The sequence below is a fragment of the Pongo pygmaeus genome, chromosome 4 (assembly GCF_028885625.2).
Source record: "Pongo pygmaeus isolate AG05252 chromosome 4, NHGRI_mPonPyg2-v2.0_pri, whole genome shotgun sequence".
In the NCBI taxonomy this organism is placed as follows: domain Eukaryota; kingdom Metazoa; phylum Chordata; class Mammalia; order Primates; family Hominidae; genus Pongo; species Pongo pygmaeus.
Window position 1 is genome coordinate 87,823,768 of NC_072377.2, and position 26,476 is coordinate 87,850,243.

Consider the following 26,476-nt stretch of genomic DNA (forward strand, 5'->3'; position numbering starts at 1 on the left):
ACTTCTAAGAAATAAATATGAAAGGTAAATAAACAATACAAATGGCAGGTAATATGGTAGCATTTTATTTGTATACTTCATTTTTAATTAAAAATCATTTACACTTACATGCTCTCAAAGGTACACAGATATAGAGGCCTTCTTTAGAATTTTTTTATGATGAGTGAAGAAGAGCACTTGTTTACTAATTTAAAAGAAAAATGTAACTGATAGTGGTCTGGGTCTCTTCTCTTTCAAATCGCTGCCACACAGCATTACCAGGTATTTCTGAAATTCCCCATTGTTACCTCTAGAGAGGGCATAGTGGCAATTCGATCAATGCTGAATACAAAAATAGAATACAGTAGTAGAATATGGTAGTGTGCATTTCCTGGCTGCAAGATCTGTGTTTATGCATCCTTGGTATTGTGCTTGCTTTTGTCAGGTACGACAATAATCCTAAATTAATGAGTCCATTCAACATTGGCTACCAGAGAATTTCAGGCACCTTTTATAGAGTCATTTAAAATAACTACATTGCCTGAATTGTCTGAGTAGACCGGAAATGCCTTCTGACCTGACACCCTGCTGTTCAGACTAATACTGAGCAAGTGAGTCACCTGGCAGGTTGAGCAGGAGCAGCTGGGCTAGCTGGGGCCAAACTTCAAGTGCCTCCCCAGAGTGACTTTTCTGCTTTGGCCAAGTGGGATGTGAATAAAATAGCTTCAAAGTGGAGTCCTTCTCACTCTGCAAACTCATTCTCTGGAGTATGGCAAAGAATGGCTTCTGCATTTTATTGATCTTGCAGCTGACAAGTAAGCAGTGCCTCAAGATGTCTCACATCTTGTTCCTGAGTGTGCTGATTAAGCCTTTCAAATAACTGAGATGCACAGCTGAATCCATAACAGGAATGTACTGCTTTCATTTGCTCTATCTCAATATCCAGACATCTTCAGAATGAAAGGATTTCAAATTAAAGCCATGTAAGAAACAAATCTCTTTTAAACATCTCCAGTCCTCCCTTTCTCTGAGCATCTCATCTTATACGAGTGAGTCCTCTGCTGTGCTTAATATAGCGTGATAATTGTGCTGAATGCAAGCACTGGTGAATGGATTAGTGATGACCTCCAGTACTGCAGAAATTAATGCTGATTCAAATGTAAGTTTTCCTCTGTGCCACTTGGACCACAGCCTTTCTTTTATTCCTAGCATTTGTTTTATTTTAGAGTTGTCTTGAGACCAGGCTTTAATTGGTGAGGGAGGGATCAAGGCCACTCTTTCTCACGCTGTGGCCTGAGAGTTTAAAGGAACCCTAAAAGTTTTTTTTTTTTTTTTGGATGAGTCTTGTCAGCGAAGCCCCCATGCATTTGATTTGATTTCTCTCAAGGCTATCATCATTTTTCTGGTGTGTTAGGAAGTTGTATTAGAAGAAAGAGGTCAGGGGATGGAGTGAAGATGAGAAGTTTAAGAAAGGGTGATTCGGGAACAGGGCCTGAATATTCCAGTTCAGGTGTAGGAGATGGGGAAATGGCCAAAAAGTTTCCCGGATACAGAGTGAGAATGTGAAGGTAAACATGCACAATACAGCCTTAGCTTCACTTACTCATTCCCAAATTCCTGCAGAGCACCCACTGGGTGTCAGCCTCTGGTTATGGCACTGAGAATAATCACCTTCAAAGGAATTAGAATGAAAATTCCACTTGGTGATGTTCATCTCTCTCCACACTGAGATTGCTTCTTTGTATCAGGGTATAAACATTACATACAGTCCCAGTAACCTTCCTTAGGAAAACTAGTAATTGAGAAATCCTTAATACTGTTTTCAAAAATTAGTTAAACTTACTTGGATTCCATATAAAATGCATGTGTACCTTAGAGAAAAGGCTGTTTCTTCCTATCAGATGGGCAGCATAGCTTAGATAAATGCTAATTTTCCTCACAATTGTGAATACTGTGATTCTGTGGTATTTCGCTGGGAAAGCATTCTCTCAATTTTATTAGGACCTATATTCTATTATTTTCCATATTGAAAGCTCCGAAGGTGTCCAGGTTAAATGAAGAGGAACAGCAATTTGTGCATTTTTTTTCCTCTGAGACAATACACTTATTACAGGTAGAGACGATGCCTTTTGCATTATTTAGGTTTGCAAAGCACTTAGCACAGTGCTTACAAATGGGCAGCTCTCAATATTATGGGTTAAAGTAAACTAAAACAAATCATTGCTTTTTGGAATTACTTTTCTTTCTTTTTTGAAGGTGGGTTAGTCTTCTGAATGTAGATATTATCACTCTAAGGATTCAACATACTGGGTGGGTGTTAAAATCAGAAATGCTTTCTTTGTATACTGGTAGGCTTAAAAATATATAAGAATCAGCTCTTGGAGGTAGGGGAAATACTGTATTTGGAATGAAAACCACATTTGTAAAGTCACAAATGCAATTATCAGCCATCTAGCTATTTCATTTAAAATGTGGCTATGTTTCTTCACACTGTGTGTTATCTCAAGCCAATTACGATATATTATCAGTTTAAATTAATTGTTTTCAATTCAGGAAAAAATGAAGCCCAAGAATAAGCTAAACTATAATAAAAATTGTCTATTAATACTTCTCAAACTGATTTGTGTATTGATGCAGAATAATGGTTATTATTTAAATAGTAGGGCCTATGAACTCCAGTATTCAAAGGCCAAAATTCTTATTGAGATAATTCACAAAAGTTGACAAAATCTAAGACGATTATCCTCTTATCACAGTAAACAGTTCTGCTGTAGGACAACAGAAGAGTTAATTGTAGTTTGCTTAAGATGCATTCTTTTAAAATGGAAGAGTATTTGGATTTTTCAAGTGGTAAAAACAATATGGATTGATGAAACATTTGTCTGTAAAGTCAAAAGCCTGAAATTCAAAAACCTGTAGCTGTACACCTGTTCTTGCTTTCTGACAAAACATATATCTACATAGGAAAGAGCTAAGAAGGGTATAATGCCAAGGTTAAAATGCTAAAAGAGGGACTGAGTTGCTTGAAGAAACATGAGTCGAATACCAAATGTAAATATCCAAACAGTGCTGTGTAGAAGACAGATTCCCATGCTTTTAAGTTATTTATATGTTTTAAGATTTTTTGGCAAATGCACATCAGGGTAAGTGCCCTAAGGCATTGCCTTTGATGTTTGGTTATAAAGCAATATTACTGCCATGTCAGGCACTGATTTTTATTTGAGAGATAAATCATAGTTCCAAACCCAATTACCAGCTATATCTAGTTATTTTGTTTTCTGTACAGTGTAGTTATCTTTTCTTCACACTGGATGTTAATTTAGGTCAAGTATGAAATTTTAGTGTTTCAGAGGAAAAAAAAAAAAAAACCCAAGAGATGAAACAGGAGGCCATTGCAGGTGCCAAGGAAAGACATACTGAGCTCTGTCTAATACTAGTACGCTTCGAAAAGTCGTGGAAGAAATGACAGAGAGCAAAATGGAGCCTAGAAAAGTATAGTAGATGATTTGTTCATTTGAATTCTGGAGACATCTATATTATACATTTACTTTTAAAAATGTAAGAAAATGGTTTTCATTTAGAAGATAATAGGTAATACCTGCATAATCAGAGAAGTATTAGGTTGGGTCAGGGACCTAAACATTCTTGCAATTAATTTCAAAGCCTGCTCTCTAAGTCACAACCTCAGCTGTGCTGTGTTTCGTCTTTCCAAATTAAAAAAAAAAATTGCCAGCATTTCCAGTATAAAGTTGAAATAGAGGATGAATTCTTGATAATATGCATTTACTAACTGAACCTTCCTACAAATAAAATTGCCACAAATATTTTAAATATTGTATTTACAGTGGCTTTGGTAATCCTGAAAGAAATAATTCAACATAGAACTTTAAACATAACAAATGTAAAGCTACTAAAACAAAGGATGCTTTACCAATTTTATAAAAGAATATCTAGAAGGATTTAATAGAGTAACAATTTTATTATAAACCTGTTGAAGCTAAGCCAGCTTTTCATACATTATCTCTTATTCAGTAGAGATTCATACTGGATGTGTTTTATCAGTAATGAATATGGATCAGCCTATTGAAATACAAAAATTGACTTCTGTTTCTTTTCAAATTTATTGTACGTAATAATAAAGTATACTCTGACATTATGTAGTATACAAGTTAAATACTTATTTTTGTTGAACAATATTTGTAGTAAAAAAAATATACAGAATTTGCTAGTACTACCCAATAATACATACATACATACTAAATCAAGATTTAAATCTTTAGCTGCTGAAATGGGTATGGAATATTAGTTGTGTTCAACAAAATATCCATAATGGGATAGATTACTATTTTCTAAAATGTTGCAGCAGAATACATTATTGCTATAGAGTTTGGCCTAGTGATTAAGTAAATAAACAAATATGCTTCTTATAAACATATTAAAAATATATGACAAGTTTTAAATAATCCTATGCTTGTCCATTATGAAGTAGTAAATTTTGGAAAAAAAAGCCCATAATAGAATTACCTGCTTACCTTAAGCTTTTAAAGAAAAGAGGACTTAATACTTTTTTTTTCATTTTGGCTTTATAAAAAAGACTAATTTCTTCAGAAGCTTTCATCCTACAAATGTTGGCTAGGTCACCACACTAGTATGTTAATTTATGGGATGAACCAGGAACTAAGTAGGGACTATAAAGTCACAAACATAAAATGATGCATATTCATTACCACAAAATAAAAATAACACAATTAATTTCATTTCTAAAAAATTCTGTACAAATGAGAATAGTGACTGAATTTTCTTAGAAATCATTATTTTTAGTCCAATGCTTCAAAAAACAGTAAATGGATATTTTTTAACTGAATAGTCTTATGGATACAGCAGGATATAGTCATTCTTTTAATATAAAGGGAAGATAAATTGCATAAAAATACACAAAGCAAACCAGAAACATAAATTTTACCTTACATTAGTAAGAAAGTATCTTATTAGTTGAACATTTTTAATTACTAAAATCCTCTTAAACTACAACACCATCAAAAAAAAAAAAAACAAAAAAAGGAAAGATTGTGTGAGTGAGCTAAAAATTGCTCAGGCAGGGGGTTATGATAATATATCCTTAGTGCCTTCATATTTTGAAAAGTTACAAGCTCAGCTAACTACAGCTACATAGATAAAAGATAAAAAGAAAATAGAATCACTCAGTTTATATTTATAGATTAATTAGATTAATTTATAGGTGTACAAATTCATCAGATCATACAATTTACAAATGCAGGTAATTTAATTGGAAAATAACTACGGTAACAAGTATAGTGTAGTGGTAACTTATAATGTACATAAAGCACCTTATTGAGTCTTCACAAACTTTCTATTATATCAGTTTATCAAAACTGTCCCTCATTGGAATTTTGGTTAAGGACATGAAGGCAAATACAGGTGCAAAAATCTCTACTCTGAACAGAACCCTAAAGAAAAAGTGTGTCCTACTTCAAGGAAGCATTTCAGTTGTGACACCAGAAAGTTTAGAGTTGGAATTTCTACACCACCACTTAACAGCTGTGTGGCCTTGGGGAAATTGTTTAATCTTTCAGCAGCTCCAGATTAATCCAGTGGTGTACAAATTTTGATGCATATTAGGATTACACAGGAAGCTTTAAAAATTCCAGTGCCAGGCCACATCTCATACAGTACCAATTAAATTAGAATGCCTTGGGGTACGAGCCAGACATATGTATTTTTAAAGTTCTCAGTGATACCAATATACAGCAAAGTATGGGAACTGTGCTGGTTAATCATGTGTATTCCAGGGAGAATAACACCCATTTTACAGGTTTGTTTCATAAGTTCGAAACAATACATGGTTAGCACATAGTAAATATATGGCAACCAATATGCCTTTAGTAAATGGTAGCTTTTACATTGTTGTTGTTTTACTGCAATAAAACAAAAATAAGAGATAAAAAGTCATAGTTGGAGGAGACTGACCTCTTTTACTACCTGGAGACACATGGTTTAAACATATGCTACCAGTTCAGCCATGTTTTACATGCATTCATTTTTTTTTTCACAGAAATAAAAATGGAGTAGAACATCTACTCCCATTTCCCAAGCAAAATGTTATTCAATAATAAAAAATGTGAATACATACATAAGCACAATTATTAATCATGAGCTGTTACCAAAAATGATTCAAACTATCATGCCACTTGGCATCTCCTTAATACCATATTTATCACCAGATATTTCTGTCACCAAAGCATTCAAATTGTCAGATAAAAATCTCTGCCTGGGGGAAATATAAACTATGGCTTCTTGTAATGAATGAAAATGAAATGATTCCCCACAGTATATTGCCAGACTCACTGGAAATAAAAATTACTAATTAAATAATCTTAGTTTAAAATAGGTCTGGGTCTGTCAAGCACTTTTTTTCATTGTGGTACAAAATGAGGATGTCCTATGGAAAAGTTTCATATTAACACTTTGATAAATCAGATTACAACTCTGAAAAGCACTTTTATAATTGAGTTTTTCCCCCAATTTAATATCTGAGTAATCTTATCTTTAGGATAAATGGAGATAAAGTTTTACCTGCTGGCAGTTTTGTTGGAGCAATCAAAGAAATCTCACTTCTTGAATTCCACAAATGAGAGTAAAGTAACAAACCATTTCCCCCCAAATTGAATAATACCTGATTTCTGTATCTTCAGCATATCCTTTTTTTGTTTCATCATGACTTATATTTGCAATAAATTTGAGAAGAATGTTAATATTCATTGTTTCCGATTTCTAACGACATAAAGGGGATGTCTTGGGAAAAAATTTCACAAAATGCCCCTTGGTACCCAGCCAACTCTCTTCATAATCTGTTTTCGAGATTTAAAAAAAAAACTATGCACAACTATTGATTTCTTATGAAGTGTCATATAAAGAAAGTAAAATGAAGAGACAGTTTCAGAAAAAAAGTATGGTAAATTCAGGAATTGCACACCTTTGCACAAGAGTTGTCAAAAGCACATGATAAAAAATTTCAGGTGGTACAATGAAATATTCTGGCTTTTTTGTTCTATATATATGAGTGAGGCTTTTATTTTGATACAGAAGTCAAGTGGTGGCAATAACCACTTAAAATCTCTAAAGAGCTGAGTGATTATTCTTAATATATTTGCATCTTCCTTCTCCAGTCATCAACCTCAGCATTGCCTAGCACTTGGCTGACTAGTGGTTGAAGATGAGATGGATGGAAGGAAGCTTGATAAAACACTACTTTAAATATTTTATCATTTTAATAAAGATTGTTAATATAACACCTGGAGTTTAGGACTCTGTTTCCTTACTCCTTCAGATGACACAGATGCCGTGGCACGAAAATCATCTAAAAAGAGCAGTTTTTTTCCATTGTCATTATTAATTACTTGTCCATGACTAAAAATTCAATTTTATAAATAAAATTAGAAATTCCTAACCTTCCTATTAGTTTTGTTCTTGAGTATATACAAATATCATCCTGACTGGAAGACAGCATTTTGAAAGTGTATCAGTAGCATTAGAAAACATAAAGTATAATAATAATAATAATAATAAAATAATAATCAGAAAATCCAAAAAAAAAAAAAACAAAGATAGTTTAATCACATGAAACCAAAGGAAAATGTCTTTATACAGGTCTCTTTTTCATGAAGACATGGGCCGAGTATGATCTTTTCAAGGTTTGATTGCACACTCTGAAGCCTGTTGGGGTTAGAAATGTTAAGCACTAAGTAAAAAAAAATGTGAAAAGGAATAATCATAATACTAAACACCTGTGTTCCTAAAAGGTCTGTAATTTCAGCAGAAAGATTGCCACTGAGTCCTCATTCATACATGCCAATGGGTAACAGTGACAGTAGGGAGGGGACTACTATAAAATGAAAAGTAAATTAGGCTGTTTTAATGATTTAGAATTATATTGTGCTGTTGTCTACAGTATAGATTATCTGTACAATTAGTTTATTAAGGAGGTGGATCTTCTCTAGTGATTATACTCTGGTGTACATTGACTGAGCATTCCTTACGAATCTGGGTCTAACCCCTCCAACTTTGTTTCATTACTATCTGCTTAGTTGCTGAAAGTGAGAAATCAAAATACTGATAACTAATTCAGAAGTTTCTATCTGAAAAGATTTTAAAACAACAAAAATTAATATTTTAAGTGAAGTTGTGAATAAACGGTATTAGTTATATCAGCTATTAAATTATGTGCTAATTTCACTGCTTAACTCATTCTCCTATTTGTCCTCTCTTTTCTCATCTAGCCAATTCTGTTGTAGCCCAGAGTCTCACTGCCAGTACCACTGCCTCCTTCTTATGGAGTCCCCTTTATTGATCCTACACACTGCATTCAGAATAAACTTCCCCATTATCTGACCAGTTCACTATCTTAGATCGATCTATCTATCTACCTATCTATCTACCTACCTATCTGTCTATATATATATAGTATATATATATATAAAAAAGTATATATATAGTATATATATATATATAAAAGTGTATATATAGTATATATATACAAGTATATATATAGTATATATATACAAGTATATATATAGTATATATATACAAGTATATATATAGTATATATATACAAGTATATATATAGTATATATATAAAAGTATATATATAGTATATATATAAAAGTATATATGTATAGTATATATATAAAAGTATATATATAGTATATATATAAAAGTATATGTATAGTGTATATATATAAAAGTATATATATAGTATATATATAAAAGTATATATAGTGTATATATATAAAAGTATATATATATAGTGTATATATATATAAAAGTATATATATATAAAAGTATATATATATATATAAAAGTATATATATAATGTATACTTTTTTTTCAATAGGTCCCCATTGGTCAGAAAAAAAAAAAATCATCCTCTTGGCTGCTTGAAATTTACCTTCTAGAAATATCAAACTGCAAACCTTAGACTGAATTTTACTTAGATGACAGTGTAGGAAGTATTTTTGCAGCTCATGCCTCTGTCCTTTTCTTCGCTGTCCCAGCATTCCCCCAAACTGAGTTAATTGTGCCAATCCTGGCGTACAAAAAGACTCTAAGCATATGTGTATCATAGCACCAGGGATTTAAATATACTTTTAATGGGCATTTATGTATTTATGAATTTGTCTTCCACATTAGATTGTAAATTCTTCCAAACAACAGTTATATCTGGGTCCTGTCCGATAAACGGGCCTATTCCTCGCATCTTATAAAGAGCCTGGCAGTAACAGCTGCTCAAAAACATCATTGACCAATTTAATTGAGGCAAACAGACAGTATCCCCCTCTAGGATGGCTCCCTACCTTGCAATGCAAACTCTTGTAGCATTTTACACATTCTCACCTCAAGTGCACTTCTCTCTTGTAAATCTCCTCATCCAATATCTTTCTCTTCTGCAACAAGATAAGTAATATCTAAACGTGTTGATTCCCTTGTTTAGGTGGACTGTCCATACCTCTTTCCTGCTCCCCTTCCAAAGGTATGGATTTATCTTTTCTCTCACAGACCTTCCTAAAAAATACAAATTAAGCCTGCACATACTTACTGCAGAGAAAAATATGTCAGGCATTTTGGCCTTAAAACAACCCCATGGAGAGTATCTTTTCTTTATTATTATTATACTTTTAAGTTCTAGGGTACATGTGCACAACGTGCAGGTTTGTTACATATGTATACATGTGCTATGTTGGTGTGCTGCACCCATTAACTCGTCATTTACGTTAGGTATATCTCCTAATGCTATCCCTCATGGAGAGTATCTTTATTTCCAATTGTAATTGAGGCAATTGAGACTCAGAGAGGTTAAGTAACTCCCCTAAAGTCTTAGAGCCAGGATTTGAACCCAGGTACATCTATTACCAATGGGTCATAATAAACATTGTAATGACACGCTGGGGGTGTTCTGTTTGCTGCATATGCCTTAAGGAGTGTGGAGAAACTATAAAAAATGATGAGCAGGGCACTTAGATGTCTTGTTTATAAAGATGTAGGACAGTGATCTAACTCACTTTGTGTTCTCCGTCACCGTTGTTCTGCCGTGGTTGGACTAAAGATTCAACATGGACTGTTATTCATTCAACACTTAACTAATATTTATTGAGCCTCTTCTTTGTGCAAAGCAGAGGTATAACATTTAATACTTTAGTTTTCTAAGACTGAAGCGATTTTACAGCTGAAGCAGGTTATTAGAAACTAAAGTCAGAATAATTTTATAATGAGACATCTGTAGACAAGGAACATGGTGAACTGCCTACCTCAAGAACTTCTACAGCCTTATTTTTCCTCTCTCTCACTGTGTATTTTCTCTTCACAATTTAATAACTATTTTCACATTTCCTCTTGTAAGAAAGCCTATTACAGCATAGTGCATTTTTCTCTGTTTAAGAAAATGCCTCAGGATAAACTGTGGAGGCAATCATTTTCAATGCTAACATCTTCAAACATGAAACCAGCATCTGGGCAATTATGACATTAGTCTGATTTAGCATTAAAAGGTAAATGTTTATGTATAAATTTCAAAATTTTTATCATTACTTTATCAAGAACTTTGTGTCCCAACCACAGATCATTTTTGTTGCTGTGGTTAAATTTGTCTCTAATAGTCTTGTGTTTCATGTATGTACACAACAATCCTTAGAATAAATAAGCAAATACCAATTAAACATTCATATATGCATAAACTTGGATTTTCCCTGTATATTTCTCTTTTCTATCATATTCACGTTAATGTAGAACCAAGGTTCATTATCTGTGCCAACAGATTAGAAAGTAAATTGAGTAAAATAAATCAGTTGATTATGTTTACTCCACATACCTTGCAATCATTTGAAAAGTTAGTTTTAACTCCCATTTCTCAAAAGCATGACTAATTAATAACATGAATTATTAACTGGAACATGATTTTTATAGGTTTTTACTTCTCTCTAGTACTTTATTGTTAAGGTAGAATGCTAAAAAAAATCATTTCAATGAGTAATAAAAGCAGCCTTGTAGACAATTTACTTGTCTATCCAGCTCCTAAAATTTCAAAAACTGTATGTACTGTCATATTCTTGGAAGTAGTGGAGGTGTGACTAGAGTGAAAAACAGTAGTTCCTTTTTACTTACATGTTGTTAAAAAGTATAAGACCAATACTATGCAATTTTCTACTGTTTTTTCTTTTATAAAATTCAGTTTAAACTTGGATTAAATGTATCCAGTTGCCTGTTCATTATGTTTAAACAAGTGTTTATCTGCTTCCCAATTTTACACCAACCAAAATAGATGAAGGTAACTTTCTCCCTAGAGAATTCTTACCAAACACAGAGAAATCTTAGCCACTCAACTGCCTGAACTTATCAAATGCCCAACTTATCCAGGTATGCATAAAATACTTATGCAAGTATTTCAGGTGTTACCAAAGAGAAAAGTAAGTACACTGAAGAAACAATGTCTATTTTATCCACAAATTTTAGATCTGAAAAGGGATTTGGCCAGCCAGACACAAGGGAAGACACGTTGTAGAAAGAACCAAGTAACAATATGTAAATATTATATGCATAGCCTCTGATGGTATGTTACATGTGTCCATTTAAATGAACTCCATTTTAGAATGAAATAAATTAAATAACTAATTTTGTGGTTCCCAAGTATTCCTGTTCAGATATGGAATACTTTTGTAATCAGAAAACATATGTTTAAGAAAATTTTAATGGACCTTTTGTTCAAAACAGGTGAAATGCCAACAGTTTTCCAAGTGAAAACTCTATCGGAGATGTTATTGCCACCTGCTAAGTGGCACAGAGATGCCCACTAGAAATTAATTGATAGATAATTGTGCATTAGAAAAATTACTTTATTCTTATCATATTGGCTTATGAACTTCATTGGACAGAATTTTATGTATTACTTTGTAATATTGTTAGGTTAATAATACTGCTACCTAAGGAACAACAAAAAAATAGTTTTACTTTTTATGATTAGACCAAATACCAGAAGGACACAGTTAATAGTTTTGTGGGAACTTTTGTAGTGTTTTGCATAATGAATGAACTCACCAAAACTCCTATGATAAAATCCTCCTGACTACTCAAAAGGTTAAATTGTATAAATAGATGATATTTTCCTATACTATGAAGAACAGTTGAATAATACTAAATGAATTGTTTTCCTTCTCAGGTACACTTATAAATTGACTGCTTTTTTGGTGTTAACCTTTTCATGCACAATCCTTTGAACTATTAATATGAAGAATATTATCAAATTTAAATTGATCATTCATGAAGACAAGGATGCAGAGTAAAAACAGAGAGAAGCAAAAATTCTAACAGACTATGGGGTCTACAAATAGGAATAATGAGAATGAGACAGTGAGGCAGAAACCCGAGTAGTATGTAAGCCTTCATCGTAATGTGGTTAACATACAAACTTGAAAATAGTCCTCATTTTACAGAGGTAAACTGAATGGGTCTGTTTTCTTGGAATCAAAAATACCAGACAAATGTATGTCAGAGCAATATTTCCAGCGACTTAATATCAGGGATTATGTGTCAGTTATTTTGATGTTTGTCTCATCACTTGCATGATGTTATTGCCACAGCCATTTTGCAAAATGTGTAAGTTTTTAGAGGATAAGTCACTTCCATTGTTTTAAAATTCCGGTTTGACACCCAGAAGTCTGCAAAAGCTTAACTTCCTTAAAGAAAGAAGGTCAAGTAAATGAGAGCGTCATATATGTCCGGGAAGCATACACTTCCTTAAATAACTCTAGGTGTGAGTGAACTCTGATACAAGAAAGGAACTAAATCAAAAAACAGAATTACATGTGTGTTTAGTGACAGTATCGTGATGATTTGAAACTGATGTGCACATTAACTAGAAATTTCACTAAGTTAACAGGAGGGCATTTTCCCTCCCCCTGCCCCAAGTACTGAGTGATCCCCATTACTTTATACATAATCCTACGATTCTGAACAACTGGCATGTTTTGGTGAACTCTTATACCAGCTGCATTATTCTAAAGTGATGGCGTATAAGGCATTGGAAAACCAAATAACTAAATCGATTATGAAATTTTACATGGATAATAATCAGTTTTAAGGAGACTGAAAAGGTTCAGTTGAATATGCTCAACTTTAGATAGCAGCCCCTGAGTAGCAGGTGATGGGGAAGGGGATGTGGGGTTGAAGAGGTGATGGTTGCTCTTTAGTTTACCTTTTTTCCTTTTAAATGTGGGTTCGTGTCCACAGGGTAGGTAATTTAGAATACATCATCTCTCTACAGGTTACAAAGTGCCTAAATCTGCACAGTTAAGGAGAAGCAGGAATGAATTCAATAAAAGCTCAACCCTGCTAGTAAGACCTCTGTAAATACAATGACAAAAATATTGCTTACAATTTCATTGTCTGCTATTTTACTTACATGTTTTTATACATGGAGCTAGAGAACAAAATTCAGCAGAAAGGCCAGGACTGGACATTCAATGAAAATGGCTCATTGACAGCTTTTATCTCCAAAAGCTTCATCTACATTATTTTGGGAGAAAATATCTTTTGAAACAGATAAACCATCAACTCAGGTTTCTAAACCTTTTTTATAGTATGGACCTTTTTGTCAGTCTGGTGAAGCCTAAAGACCCTTCTCAGAATAATGCCTTCAAACATATAAAATGAAATACAAAGAAATTGAAGGCAATCATCCAAATATTTAAAAATATGTGACTTATCAGTGTATATGCTGATCTATTAATACATTAAATAAGTAGCAGATCTACTATAGTTTCATATTAGTGAAAAAGTCAATGATATTTTACATTTGACATGTATTATGCGAAATGAAAATATCTTTGATTTCTATTAGTGACAAAATCACAGGTACCGCTAACACTATGATTGGTTGTTGCCTATATTTGTAATTGATGAAAATTTTAAATTTCAGTCATCCAATAATACAAATAAACAGATGATTTTTGTTTTCTCATCAAAGGACACTTCTGTCCACCTATCCTTTGTGGTCCTTACCTAGGGTTAAAAACCTTGCATTAAGCACTTACAGAGTGGGACTGAGAATGCCCTTATATTAATCCTTGTAGGAAAGTGCTAATGTTCTGTTAAACGGAAAACTATTAACAGCGGCAGAATCCAGAAATAATTCTATTGGAAAAGGAAATAGCATTATTAAGTTACTGCCAAGTAAGTATGAGGCAACATTTATAATACCAAATTGTCATTTCAGGGATGTTTAAAAACTTTTGTGTCTGCCCAAGTGTACCAGAGAAAATATAAAGCAAATTTTCTTTTGAACAAACCATCACAAATATCTCTGGATTTTTCAGAGCTAAGAGCTGCGGTTTCAATTTTTCGGTGTTTCGTAGTTAGATAATAGTGCTGAGTATTTATAGGCTTCCTTATATAACTATAGTTCTATCCATTTTTCTTGTCAGAATAGTTTATTTTCTGTCCCTGCTCCTGTTTTCCTTGAATTTTAGTATTGGATTTACTGACTTTGCTCTGGCTCTCCTTCTTTTTATAGAACCATATTCCTCAAGTTCAATTTATTTTTGAGTTGGATACTTTATGTTTCCATTCCCTTTGGAGCTCTAAAAAGAACGTGTATTATTGACCAGATAAAGCTATTAAGGTAACTATTATGAAATTTCTTTTTAGGTCTTTAGTCACCTTAATGGTTCTTTGGGGTTTAAGATACGCTCAAAGTAGAGTGCACCATAACCTGGGAGGAGCAGCCTGTGGCTATTATTTTCTACTCAGCACCTGCTCATTCTGGAACACTTGCAATCTGGCATTCTTCTCTACAGCCACACAATTATATAAGGGCCATTAATGGTTTTAGCTTCCACATTAAAAGTATCTTTCCTTAGGCCTGCATTTTCTTGACAAGTTCCTATTCTGGAAACACTCTTTTCCTTGCTCTAATTCTGTATTCCTCTTCTGTTTCTTGGATTATCCTTTTATTTTATTTTATTTTTGTACTTTTGCAAATAGAACTTCTTTTGCCTGATTTAAATTTTATCCTTAGCCATTTATACTTTTTACTCTCTTACTTTCTCCCTTGGCAGTGCTATCTAATTTTATCACTTCATCATTCTCATGTGACCTGTAAATCTGAATCTTTGTTACCAATGCTTTCCTTAACTACAATATGCATTTTTAATAACTAGCTGTACTATCTTATCAGGATGTCCCAATTGCACCTAAAATTCAATATGCCTAAGCAGTGAAAAAGGTTGCTGTGCCCTCATTCTTCAGTTGAAGAAGATTGCTTTGAAGATGGGAACTCAAAACATGTATTTGGCTTTACGTCCTACATGCTGGTGGAAACCATCACTTCCAAGTATGCTGATTCAGTTGAAAACTGCAGCTAGGGTCACACTAGCTGTTGCTGTCATTGCCAAACTCAGCTCCATAGTTGCCAGTCAAGTTTTATTGCAATCATTTGAAACCCTTGAGAGCTCAGGAAATCATGCCATCATTTGAAAAATTGTGCACATTTGGTGAAAGATCAGGAACCATCTACATTCTTTCTTCTCTTCTGAGAAAGGCGTTTGTCTCTGCTGTTTAGCAGTGTGATAAAAGCGGAAATCCCGGTGGTTTGTGCTATAATTTCCCCATTGTGAAATAACCAATTGAACCTCACTCTGACAGTCAGGCCCAAAATTTCACCTAAGTACCCAAGAACGCCACATTAACATGTAGAAGATATTGTCTGGCCCACAAATTACATTTTAACAGTGTTGCAACTTTCTAGTCCCAGGATGACTTCTTTTCTAGTAGTTTCCTAACAGAGAGGTTTTTTGTGTGTTTTTTGTTTTGTATATATTTTATTTGGGTTCTCCCCCTGCTCTTTTTGTAAGGGTGAGGGTTGGAGTGATAGCTGAAAAGAGTGATATTTTCAGTTTGAGAAAAATGCAATATTTTTCAATCATCCACTACAGTTATAAATTTTATGAGAACTAAATCAAGTTATGCCGTTCTCAAACTCTCTTGATGTCTGAGTACTTCATCTTTCTTTGTCTTTGAACTGGAAAATATAAGAGCAAGTTTTATCCTGGAGAATAAATACAAAACTAAATTATAATCCCTGGAAATATATAGTTTAGCACATAAGGGGAACGTTGAAATAATTTGAAAACAAAAAGGTCTTACTGAATGTTTCAGTAATTATTTGCAATTAAATACAAAACTGTCAGGTAATGAGAATACGACTCCATTTATTGGAAGTATTTAACAAGTCCTACATGGTCTATTTGGACATTTTGCAGATACTTGTTTGTCTTTCCTTTACTACATTATCACTTTAAGGTACAGTAGGTGAACCTTCAAAGTGTGATAATTCTGTACAAAACTGTTGTGTAACATTTGGAAAATCAGAGGCATCTGACTGAAGATAGAACTTCCATGTCAGACACAAATAATCCAATTTGCTTTTGTTATTGAGTCAATTTTTTGGGTTTATTGTTTCAAAAACTTCATCCTGCAGTAATGTTGAAATCATTTCTTTCTTTATTGATATACTTGCACAGTGTTCTGGATTTTTTTAACTCACAAAAACATGTTTTAAAAGAAGTGAGAAATTAAGTTAAAATAATTATATATTCAAGTATATATGGTTACAGTTATTTATAAATGTATCCCTATATATTTATAGGTAGATTTTAAATGTTATGCACCTCAGATTTACCCATAGTCATTCCTTTATTTATTTATTTTTAATGTTCACAAAAGGTATCAGCCTGAGGCAAACTGTCCTTCTGTCCCACTGGAGTTTTGGATTAATTTTTATTTTATGTATTTCAAGCAAAGTAGAACAATCTTAAGTTAAATTAGCCAATGCTTTCAGAGACAAAAATCATTACCAAAGTACCCTGTTCAAATTTCTAAAACACAGCAGATATTTGTTATATGGAATAAAATAAGATTAAAATTAAATATTTATTTTTATTTGTTTCTCTTTGATTTCTTGTTACATTTACAACTTAAAATCTATTCTGATGTTTTAAAAATCCCTTGTGGTTGCACAAAAACATATTTATAAGATGAATTTTTAGTATATAAACATGGTTTGGCATGGATAGATCACAACCCCAAATGAAATTTCATGACTCTATATTGTTAAGGCCTAAAAGATAAGATATACTAAAGGGGCTATCACATGTTGGCTAAATAACAATCTTAACTCATCCACTAAATATTAAGATTCTTAAAGACAAAGGATCTGTTTATTCTTGAGGATAAACAAAGGATCTGTTTATTCTTGAGGATTCTCAAAGGATCTATTTATTCATTGTTCTCTTTGTAAAATTCTCATCTCCACCACCCCCTCCTCTTTCTGTTTGAGTATATACTATACATTCTTATGGTCTCAGCTTACATGTCACTTTCCTAAATCCCCCAAACAGAAAAGGCTTCCGTGTCATAGGCTCCCTCTTTTTTGCCCTCATGGCACTTACCATATCTTATCATTAAATAAGACATAATTCTTTTTTCGCTCTCATTAATCTGTATATTCTATGAGAGTAGGAATTGAATTCATTTCAATTACCATTGTTGTCCCGGCTTTAGAGGGTGAAACAATTTGTTGAATGAATGAGTTTATTCATGTATGTTCTTGTAACCTTGTACACAGTTATGCTAAGAAAAGCTCAGTAAATATTTGTGGCTAGTTTATTTGATCATATAATTGAATACATTCACTATATTGTAACATCAGACTTAGGCAGTTTTCTTGTAAAACTTATGTGTGTTTTCATTCTAATTTTCACTTCCTTATAGACACCTTTTTAAAAAAAATAACTTACTTCAGAATTTCTCTGTGTTTTCCTTTTGTCTTATCACAGCTGGATAGGGAAGAGTAGGAATTTAGTATTATATAATATAAAACTATAATCTCTGACCACTTTTGACCACTTTTTAAGAAAATACTGGAATTATTAATTCTGCTCTTGTCATTCACTAAAATCACTGCAAACATTCATTTGCTTGTCATTTGCTAAGACACCTGATCAAATAAACTGACATCTTACAACAACTGCAAACATACAAAAAGATAAATCAAATTGGGTATTTGTGGTTCATATGTTATGACAGCCTTTTATAAAAAAACACAGCAACTATCTCCTATAATGATTTTGGATAAATAATATTTATTTAAACTTATATTAATGCCACAGGAATTCTTAAACTTATGTATCTGTAAAACATGGTATGTAGGCATTATACCTAACATCTACACTGCTTGTTCTCAAGGACAAACACTAATTTACTAAAGAAGGACATGTTATTTGCATAAATAATAAAACTTAAAATCACACATTATGACAAAAGAAAAGGTGAGATATACAGGTTTTTTTTTTCAAACAACTAAAAAATCCTATGTGTATATATTTATGCAATTATTTCTTTATTTATAACAGTTATTGACCTAGGTGTTTTACTAGGTATTTTACATATGCTCTGAATTTTAATCTGCCCATCAATATACATCCATCAAAAGATAGTATCAATTCCATTTGCAAATAAAGAATCTGAAGCTCAGAAGGGGCAATGTACTTGTCAGGACATATAGTTACAAATAGAAAATGTTTAAACTTCCAGTTCTATTTGAATGTAAAGCCTGCACTCTTTCCTCTTACGCTGTTGTCACTTGCCAAGGCCACTCATCAAGTGTAAGTGTTTTTAATATGTAGAGTATAATAACAGCATCCCTTTACCCTACAAAAGACAGGATCATATCATGCTTAGGGCTGCAGGCTCTGCAACTGCAATGCCTGGGATTAAGGCCAGGTTCTGAAGTTTACTAGCCAGGCCAACCTATGCAAATTATTTAATCACTCAATAGCTCAGTCTGCTCTGTAAAATGGAATCAGTAACAAAGAGTACCTACTACAAAGAATGCTGAGAGGATTAAAAAATCAATATTTAAAGTACTTAGGAAGGTGCTTGACACGTAGTAATGCTTAAAATCAACATATATGAATTGGTGAAAAGATATAGTTTAGTAAACAAAAAAGATTTGTCTGTCATTATTTACAAATTTGTCTTTTAAAAAGCAATAATTAAATATTGAGCATAAAAATACAAATCTCATCATGTATTTATCTCTGCAATGTTTTAGCAATTTTCAGTGAATAAGTATGCACTTAAACAAATATACTTGGTAGTACACATTGATATCAAAAGAAAGAATATAGGGGCTGGGCACCGTGGCTCACACCTGTAATCCCAGCACTTTGGGAGATTGAGGCGGGCAGATCTCCTGAGGTCAGGAGTTTGAGAGCAGCCTGGCCAATATGGTGAAACCCCATCTCTACTAAAAATACAAAAAAATTAGCCAGGCATGGTGGCAGGCACCTGTAATCCCAGCTACTTGGGAGGCTGAGGCAGGAGAATTGCTTGAACCTGGGAGGTGGAGGTTGCAGCCAGCTGACATTGCACCACTGCACTCTAACCACCTGGGAGACAGAGAGCGACTCCGTCTTAAAAAAAAAAGAAAAAATATATTATATATATTTTTATATATATTTTATATTTATATATATAATATATATTTTTATATATTTATATATATATTTATATATAATATATATTTTTATATAATATATATTTTATATATTTTTAATATATATTATATATATACACACACAGCATATATTGTCTATGTTTATGTGCTTGGAAATACTAGTTAATTTATAATGATGGCTAAAACTGTTAAAGCTGCTCAAATAATGAAGATAAGAAAATATTAATTTACCACTTTCAAAATATATTCATAGGTATTATTTTAATATCCTCATAATATCACAGAATTCTTAAACAACTATATAATTATCTACATTATTTTATTAAATTTGCAAAAACTGGATAATTATGATATTTGGAAACATCACTTAGTCCTTACTAGAAGATTTTAGTTTTAATTTTTAGTAAAACCCTCTGAGATCACCCAAGTGTTTGTTTGTTTGTCATAATTGTTTGTGGATGTTGCATTATAAGAGCTCCCTTGAAATCTATCTTACTTTCCCAAAGTAGTGCCAGTGATAAAAATGAATTTGAGTGCCATTGCTGAAATTTAATAATGTCATATTTAAACAACCAGGAGGGAAATGTATACAGGTATTGTGGGCCACATAGTCCAATAAATGAGAACAATCCTACTTATTTTTATATTAGTTAACTGAAGTGTTATTAATTTTCATTGCACTTAATCTAGTTTAAACATCATGTTCAGTTAAACTTAGATGACAAAGCTTATCTGTTCTTATGAGAACAGTTTTCTCATTCCAATTCATCATCATTTTCTTTTCAAGCTGTTTATGGAAATAACTGTCAGAACACTTGAGCTTATAACATTTAAAAGGAAGGAGGGGATGCGCTCAGTAGCTCATGCCTGTAATCCCATTACTATGGGAGGCCAAAGTGAGCAGATCATTTGAGGTCAGGAATTTGAGACCAGACCAAAGTGGTGAAACCCCATCTCTACTAAAAATACAAAAAAAAAAAAAATAGCCAGGCTTGGTGGTGCGTGCCTGTAGTGCCAGCTACTAGGGAGGTGAGGCAGGAGAATCGCTTGAACCCAGGAGGCAGTGAGCTGAGATTGTGACACTACACTCCAGCCTGGGTGACAGAGTGAGACTCCATCTCAAAATAAATAAATAAATAAATAAAATGAACAGGGGAATTATATTAGGACTTTAATTAGAAGAATTGCTGTAATGCTGTGATAAATACTACAGGAACATCTAAATGATTTTCACATATTAAATGTAATTTCATGTAAAATATAAAAATAATAAAACTTAACCAAACCTTGTAATAAGTAAGTAAATAAATAAATAAATAATAAAACTAAGACAGAATTGAGATCTTCCAAAGTAAATAAGTTGTATGAATCACATCTAGAAGTCTAAACTGAAATTACTTAAATCAGAAATATGTATTATTGCCTTAACTCTCCTATAACTATAATTAGAAGATAATTATTTAAAAAACTACAGGAAACTTTTTTTGCCTAGTATTAAAAGGTTTATTATTAACATGAAATAATTTCATTGTTATTGAAAATGTTCAATAGGTAATTGATTTGCATAATAATTTTTACCACATAATTTTGCCACAGATCATAATAGAGTTAGATATAAATTTATTCCTTACAAAGTAAAAGTGCTTAATAGCTAAATTAATTAAAGACATACATTATAGTAAATAATTCACAGTTATTTTTGTAATATTTATCAAGGGAATATCTCAACAAAAACATCTTGCTTTTAATTGTTTAACTTAAAATAAATATATTTGAGTTTTTAAAATGTGGTATATCACTAGTTTTGAAAATATTTCATTTAATTGTATTGGCAAAGGCAGCCTTAATATACAGTTTAAAATTGAAAGTCTGGTAAAAAATGAGGAAAAGGCTGCCCTCTGGGACTTGCATGATACAAAGTCCAGAAGAAGGGTTGTCAATCATATTCCAGGGTAGAAACCAGCACAGGAGTTATCGTCTATGTATTGTCAACAACTTCCAAGATCTTACCTTCAAGCAGCTTAGAGCTGGTACCTCCTGTAACCTGTAGGCGCTTCTATGTACCCCACAGTAAGCAAATTCTCTAAGTTCTCAATGTGCAAAACTAAATCATTACCCCTTTTTACTCTAGATTTTCTAAAAACTCTTAAGAGACTACAGAAAAAAGTAGAACCATATCCTAAGAAACCTAGACAATAGGCAGAATAAAGATCCTTAATTTGTTATATGTCCTTAAAGTTTAATAAAATAAAAGCAAACACCCCAATAGGAAAATATTTTAGGGAACTCCCTAGGTGACTGATCTCTTTGTCAGGGCACGGAGAATAGAAGAAATGCTAGAATGCCAGATCATATGACAGTTGAAAGGAGGCATGCCACTATCACATGTATCTTCAAAGAGATGTCTGAATTTAAATATAAATGTTACATCAATATAAAGTTAATTCACAGAAAAGCAAAGGTTTTCATTAAACACAACATGAAAAACTGGTTGGAAGACACTAGGCCCAAACTAATGACAGGGCAGGGGCATCTCTCCCTCTTTCATAGCCTTACTGTCTGTCTCATAAACCCCTCATCCCCAGCCTATCCACTCGACCTGTTTCCCAATTCCTCCATGCCCTAGAGCTCCACATTCTAGGTCTCCTCTTCTAGGATATCCACACCCTCAGGTGCCACTTCTTAGGCTCATTCATCACTGCAGAGTGACACTCATCCCTAGGCAGGGTTCTTATGATATGTCCCCCATTCAATCCTCCTTTTAGGAAAATGGGAAGGCTTCTCCCCCGCAATTGTTCCCCTAGTCAGGCCTCCTACGGGTCCGAGGTGGTCTTACCCTGCCTAGACATGCTCTAATCCAGGTATTGTTTTAAACTATGCCAAAGTTCCTTCCTGGAAGGTTCTCTATTCAGGTACAAATTCTCTATTTTTGCTGAATGAAGGTGAAATAGTCACTGACATCAGTTTTTTTGTTCATCATGATATTAATAAGATGTTCACTGACAGACATCTTGGAGGTGCTTTTTAGCACAACTTCCAGTGTTGACTGAGCAGCCATCTTCAAGTTCCATGAAACAAAAATAATTGCAAGTGCTGTGCCTGGGACAGGCCAAAGAGAGGCTGAACCTGAGCTTGAGTTAACTTAGTGGGTGGTTAAATGCTGTATGGGAAGGTTTCTAGGTTAGTTGGTTGGATGACTATTGATCTAGTTGGTTGTATGGTCAAACTACTTACTCAGCCTTCCCTTTCCATCCTTCTGTGCCCTGCACCTTTCTTCATCAACTCATGCTCAATGTCCTTCCTCAATTACTTTAAGCTTAGAAAGTTTTTTTTTTTCCCAATTCAAGATTTTTCTATGATATTCAGAGTTTAATTATTTTGTGCGGTTTGTCAGGACTACAGTAATGAGCATCCGATTTTATATCATTATTTTATTTATATATACTTATATATCAAATTATTCAACAATATTTCCTATTTTATTTTATAAATACCATGGCCAAAGAGAAAGAAAGAAAAAGAAAATGAGAAATACATTTCATACTATGGCTGAAGAGAAAGAACTATGTGGTATGTGTGTGTGTCTGTGATAAAGAATGGACATGTCATGTATATTCATGTTTATATTATACCTCTCTATTTAAACAGGTATCTCAGTCTTGAGGAAAATACACTGAGTGGGGAATCAGAAACCTGTAGCACTGCTTCTGTCACTAAATAGCTGTGAAAGCTTGGGCAAACAACATCAGGCGTGTCTCAGTTTGTGCATCTGAAGTCTCATTTGCATCTACATTCTGAATTTGCATAATGTTGTTGTGGTGCTCAGATCATACAATATACATCAAAGCAGTAGCAGTATGAACTTTCCTCTAATTGTCCAATAATTATAAGGCTATAGCATTAGTATTCTTATTAACATGTGTTTGGGCCCATTTAGGCCCTATTGCATTGACTTTAGTCCTGTTACTACTTTTTCCCAGTTTTTGTTTTTTTGTTTTGTTTTTTTTTTTTTTTAGGTGAGTGGTGCTTTCTGGTCTTTGTAAACACTTAAGACAAATAACTGCCCTGTCATTTGATGCATCATTTCAAGACCCTACTTTCTTCAGCTTCTAATAAGACAAATAAATAGTGTGCAACATTCTTGCTAGTGTGTGGGACAGCCCAAATGAGTCCTCCTTTATTTTTACCTTTTATTTATAATAGAGGCTAACTGATTTATTTTTACTTCATTTTTTTTAGAGATGGGTTCTCACTGTGTTGCCCAGGATGTTCTTGAGCTCCTGGGCTCCTACCACTGAAGCTTCTAAAAGTGCTGGGATTATATACATGAACCAGCGTGCCCTGTCTATCTGGTTTCAATGCTCTCAATTTACTCTCAGAACCAAAGTGTCACTCTGGTGGTAGAAATTTCAGTCATATACATAATCATAAACCAAAATGGGATCCATGGAACTTTAGCATCTGAGCAAATGTTGTCATTCTTTTCAGGTCACAAGATACCACTTCTATGCATATTGTGCACTAAATGAGACATCCTAGAGAATATGTGTGTGTTAATAACATACCACAAATATGAAAAGTACCATTTCAATGGATTATGCACTCTGAAACAAATAATATTGATTTTGGCCCAGATTTCAAAATAAATGTAGATGATGTACATAAAAATATATATGCATACATATATGTTTGTGTGTGTGTGTGTATATATATATACACACACATACACACACATGCAAATACTTACTGTATTGACAATTTCTTCCCATAAATTCGCCTGGGCACTCACAGGAATAGTTAGCAACAAGATCTGTACATATTCCACCATTTTTGCAAGGCTCAACTTCGCATTCATTTATGTCTAAGGAAAACAGAAAGGACAGAGGAAGAAAATTATTGGTAAAAAATGATTAGATATCGGAAAGTTTTAGACATTTGAAACACAAATGTCTTAGTAATGCTATTCCTTTGTGTGTGTGTAGGCATGTGTGTGTGTTTAGTCAGTAATACAAATGCTGCTTAAAACCAACAATTTATTAACCATTATATTTAATCAATTTCAAATAAAATTCAGAATCCAGATGAAAGGCCAATGGAACTAAACCACTCTCCCATTCTGAAAATAAATATGAGTAGTTTGGAGAAATATTCAGTGTATCCTTAGAATTAAATCAAACAAATTAACCCTGATAGAAAGATGAATTGGTTTCACTTACAAGATCGAGAAACCTCCTCTGCAGCAACAACTGCCAATTAACGCTGTCTCATTTCATCTTAATTCATTAAAATTCTAACCGACAGAGATGTTTTAGTTTCTAAATAGTTCGTCTTTGATGAATACTATGAGAAGCAAATTAGAGTTAATAGCTAAAGCTCGTTACATGCAAAGTATAATAAATGTAAATGGTGATCACTTCCTAATCTCATTCAAGGATTTCTAAAGTTAGGATGACTAAAGGGACTTACCTTTGATATACTACTATTACATCTGATGCAAAATCACATGAAATATAAAACATTGAGCAAATTATACTACTTTCCTTGCTAATTTTGGACAACAGAGAAAACAAATATGACTTTGAACGCAAAAGAAACAATGACTAATTCAATCAATCACAGATATTCACAAATCATTCCCTTTTAGCACAGCACCATGCTGGATTCTGTGGGAGCCAGTACAGTAGTTGGAGAGCACACACCACTCCCCATCTCTTCCTCATCCTATGAGCTATTCCAGTTGAGCTCCCTATCTGCTTTCATTTCCATAACTGTTTGTTGTTTTTGTTTCTAACTGTATTACAGACTTGGAAATTGTCTGTTTATGTGCCTTTAGCCCCTTTCACCTTGTCAGAAAGTGAGCTCCACAAATGAAGTTCCTATCCTGCCCTGTTCTTTGTTTTCCTGAAAATATCACACTCTCTCTGGAAAACTACTGGGGTCCAATAAACATTTCCTGACAAACTTTCTACCAAAACAATAGAAATAGTCATGTGCACAATCTTAAAAAAAATTATTCCAGATTTGTAATGTGCCTTCTGATACCCTGTAATATATCAAATGGTAGTTCTGAAGTCTTGGGTTATTACAATTGCTTAAAGCAAGATGATCATTAAATTACTTCTAAAAGGAAAGAAGGAAAACAGTATTCGAAAATCTCAATTTTGCCCTTTCTTTTGACATTTTTTCTTCTAATTAGTATCCCCTCCAGAAAGCAGAGTTGGTCACCTTCTCATTCTAAGTTCACTGTAGAAAGCCTGGTCTAAATTTCCTTAGGTAATAACTTTCTCTCAAAAAGCAGCCCTTTTGGTTTCTGGTTGACAATCACAGCTTAAGAACAAAGATAATTCATGACTGTGTTCAGAAAAAATAAAAATCATTTGAGTACCTCATAACTTCAAATAATAGGATAAAATCAGAATCTGCTAATCTCTAAAAAGATGGATCTGTGTACTGTAAAGTATGATAGACTTGGCCGGGCGTGGTGGCTCACGCCTGTCATCCCAGCACTTTGGAAGGCCAAGGCGGGCAGATCACAAGGCCAGTAGTTCGAGACCAGCCTGGCCAACATGGTGAAACCCTGTCTCTATTAAAAATACAAAAATTAGCTGGGTGTGGTGGCGTGTGCCTGTAATCCCAGCTACTCAGGAGGCTGAGGCAAGAGAATTGCTTGAACCCTGAAGGCTGAGGTTGCAGTGAGTCAAGACTGAGCCACTGCACTCCAGCCTGTGCAACAGAGCTAGACTCTGTCTCGGGGGAAAAAAAGTATCATAGACTCCTAAATATTTGATACTGAAACTGTACAAAATTGAAGGATGGATGGGAGGGAGGGAGGGAGGCAGTGAGGAAGGGAAGGAGGGAGGAAGGGGAAAGAAAAGGTGAGTATAAGTCATTTCTTTCCTTTTTAAAAATATAATA

General features: G+C 33.5%; 1 protein-coding gene across 5 annotated transcripts in view; it reads right to left on the reverse strand.

The window, feature by feature from the left end:
• EDIL3 (EGF like repeats and discoidin domains 3) overlaps positions 1 to 26,476 on the reverse strand; it is a 450,915-nt gene that overhangs the window by 176,009 nt on the left and 248,430 nt on the right. For all 5 annotated transcript variants that reach the window (XM_063664954.1, XM_063664955.1, XM_054489176.2 and 2 more), the window contains one exon: positions 24,309 to 24,422. In XM_063664954.1, coding sequence (XP_063521024.1) covers positions 24,309 to 24,422 — 114 coding nt within the window. The remainder of the gene's footprint in view (positions 1 to 24,308; positions 24,423 to 26,476) is intronic.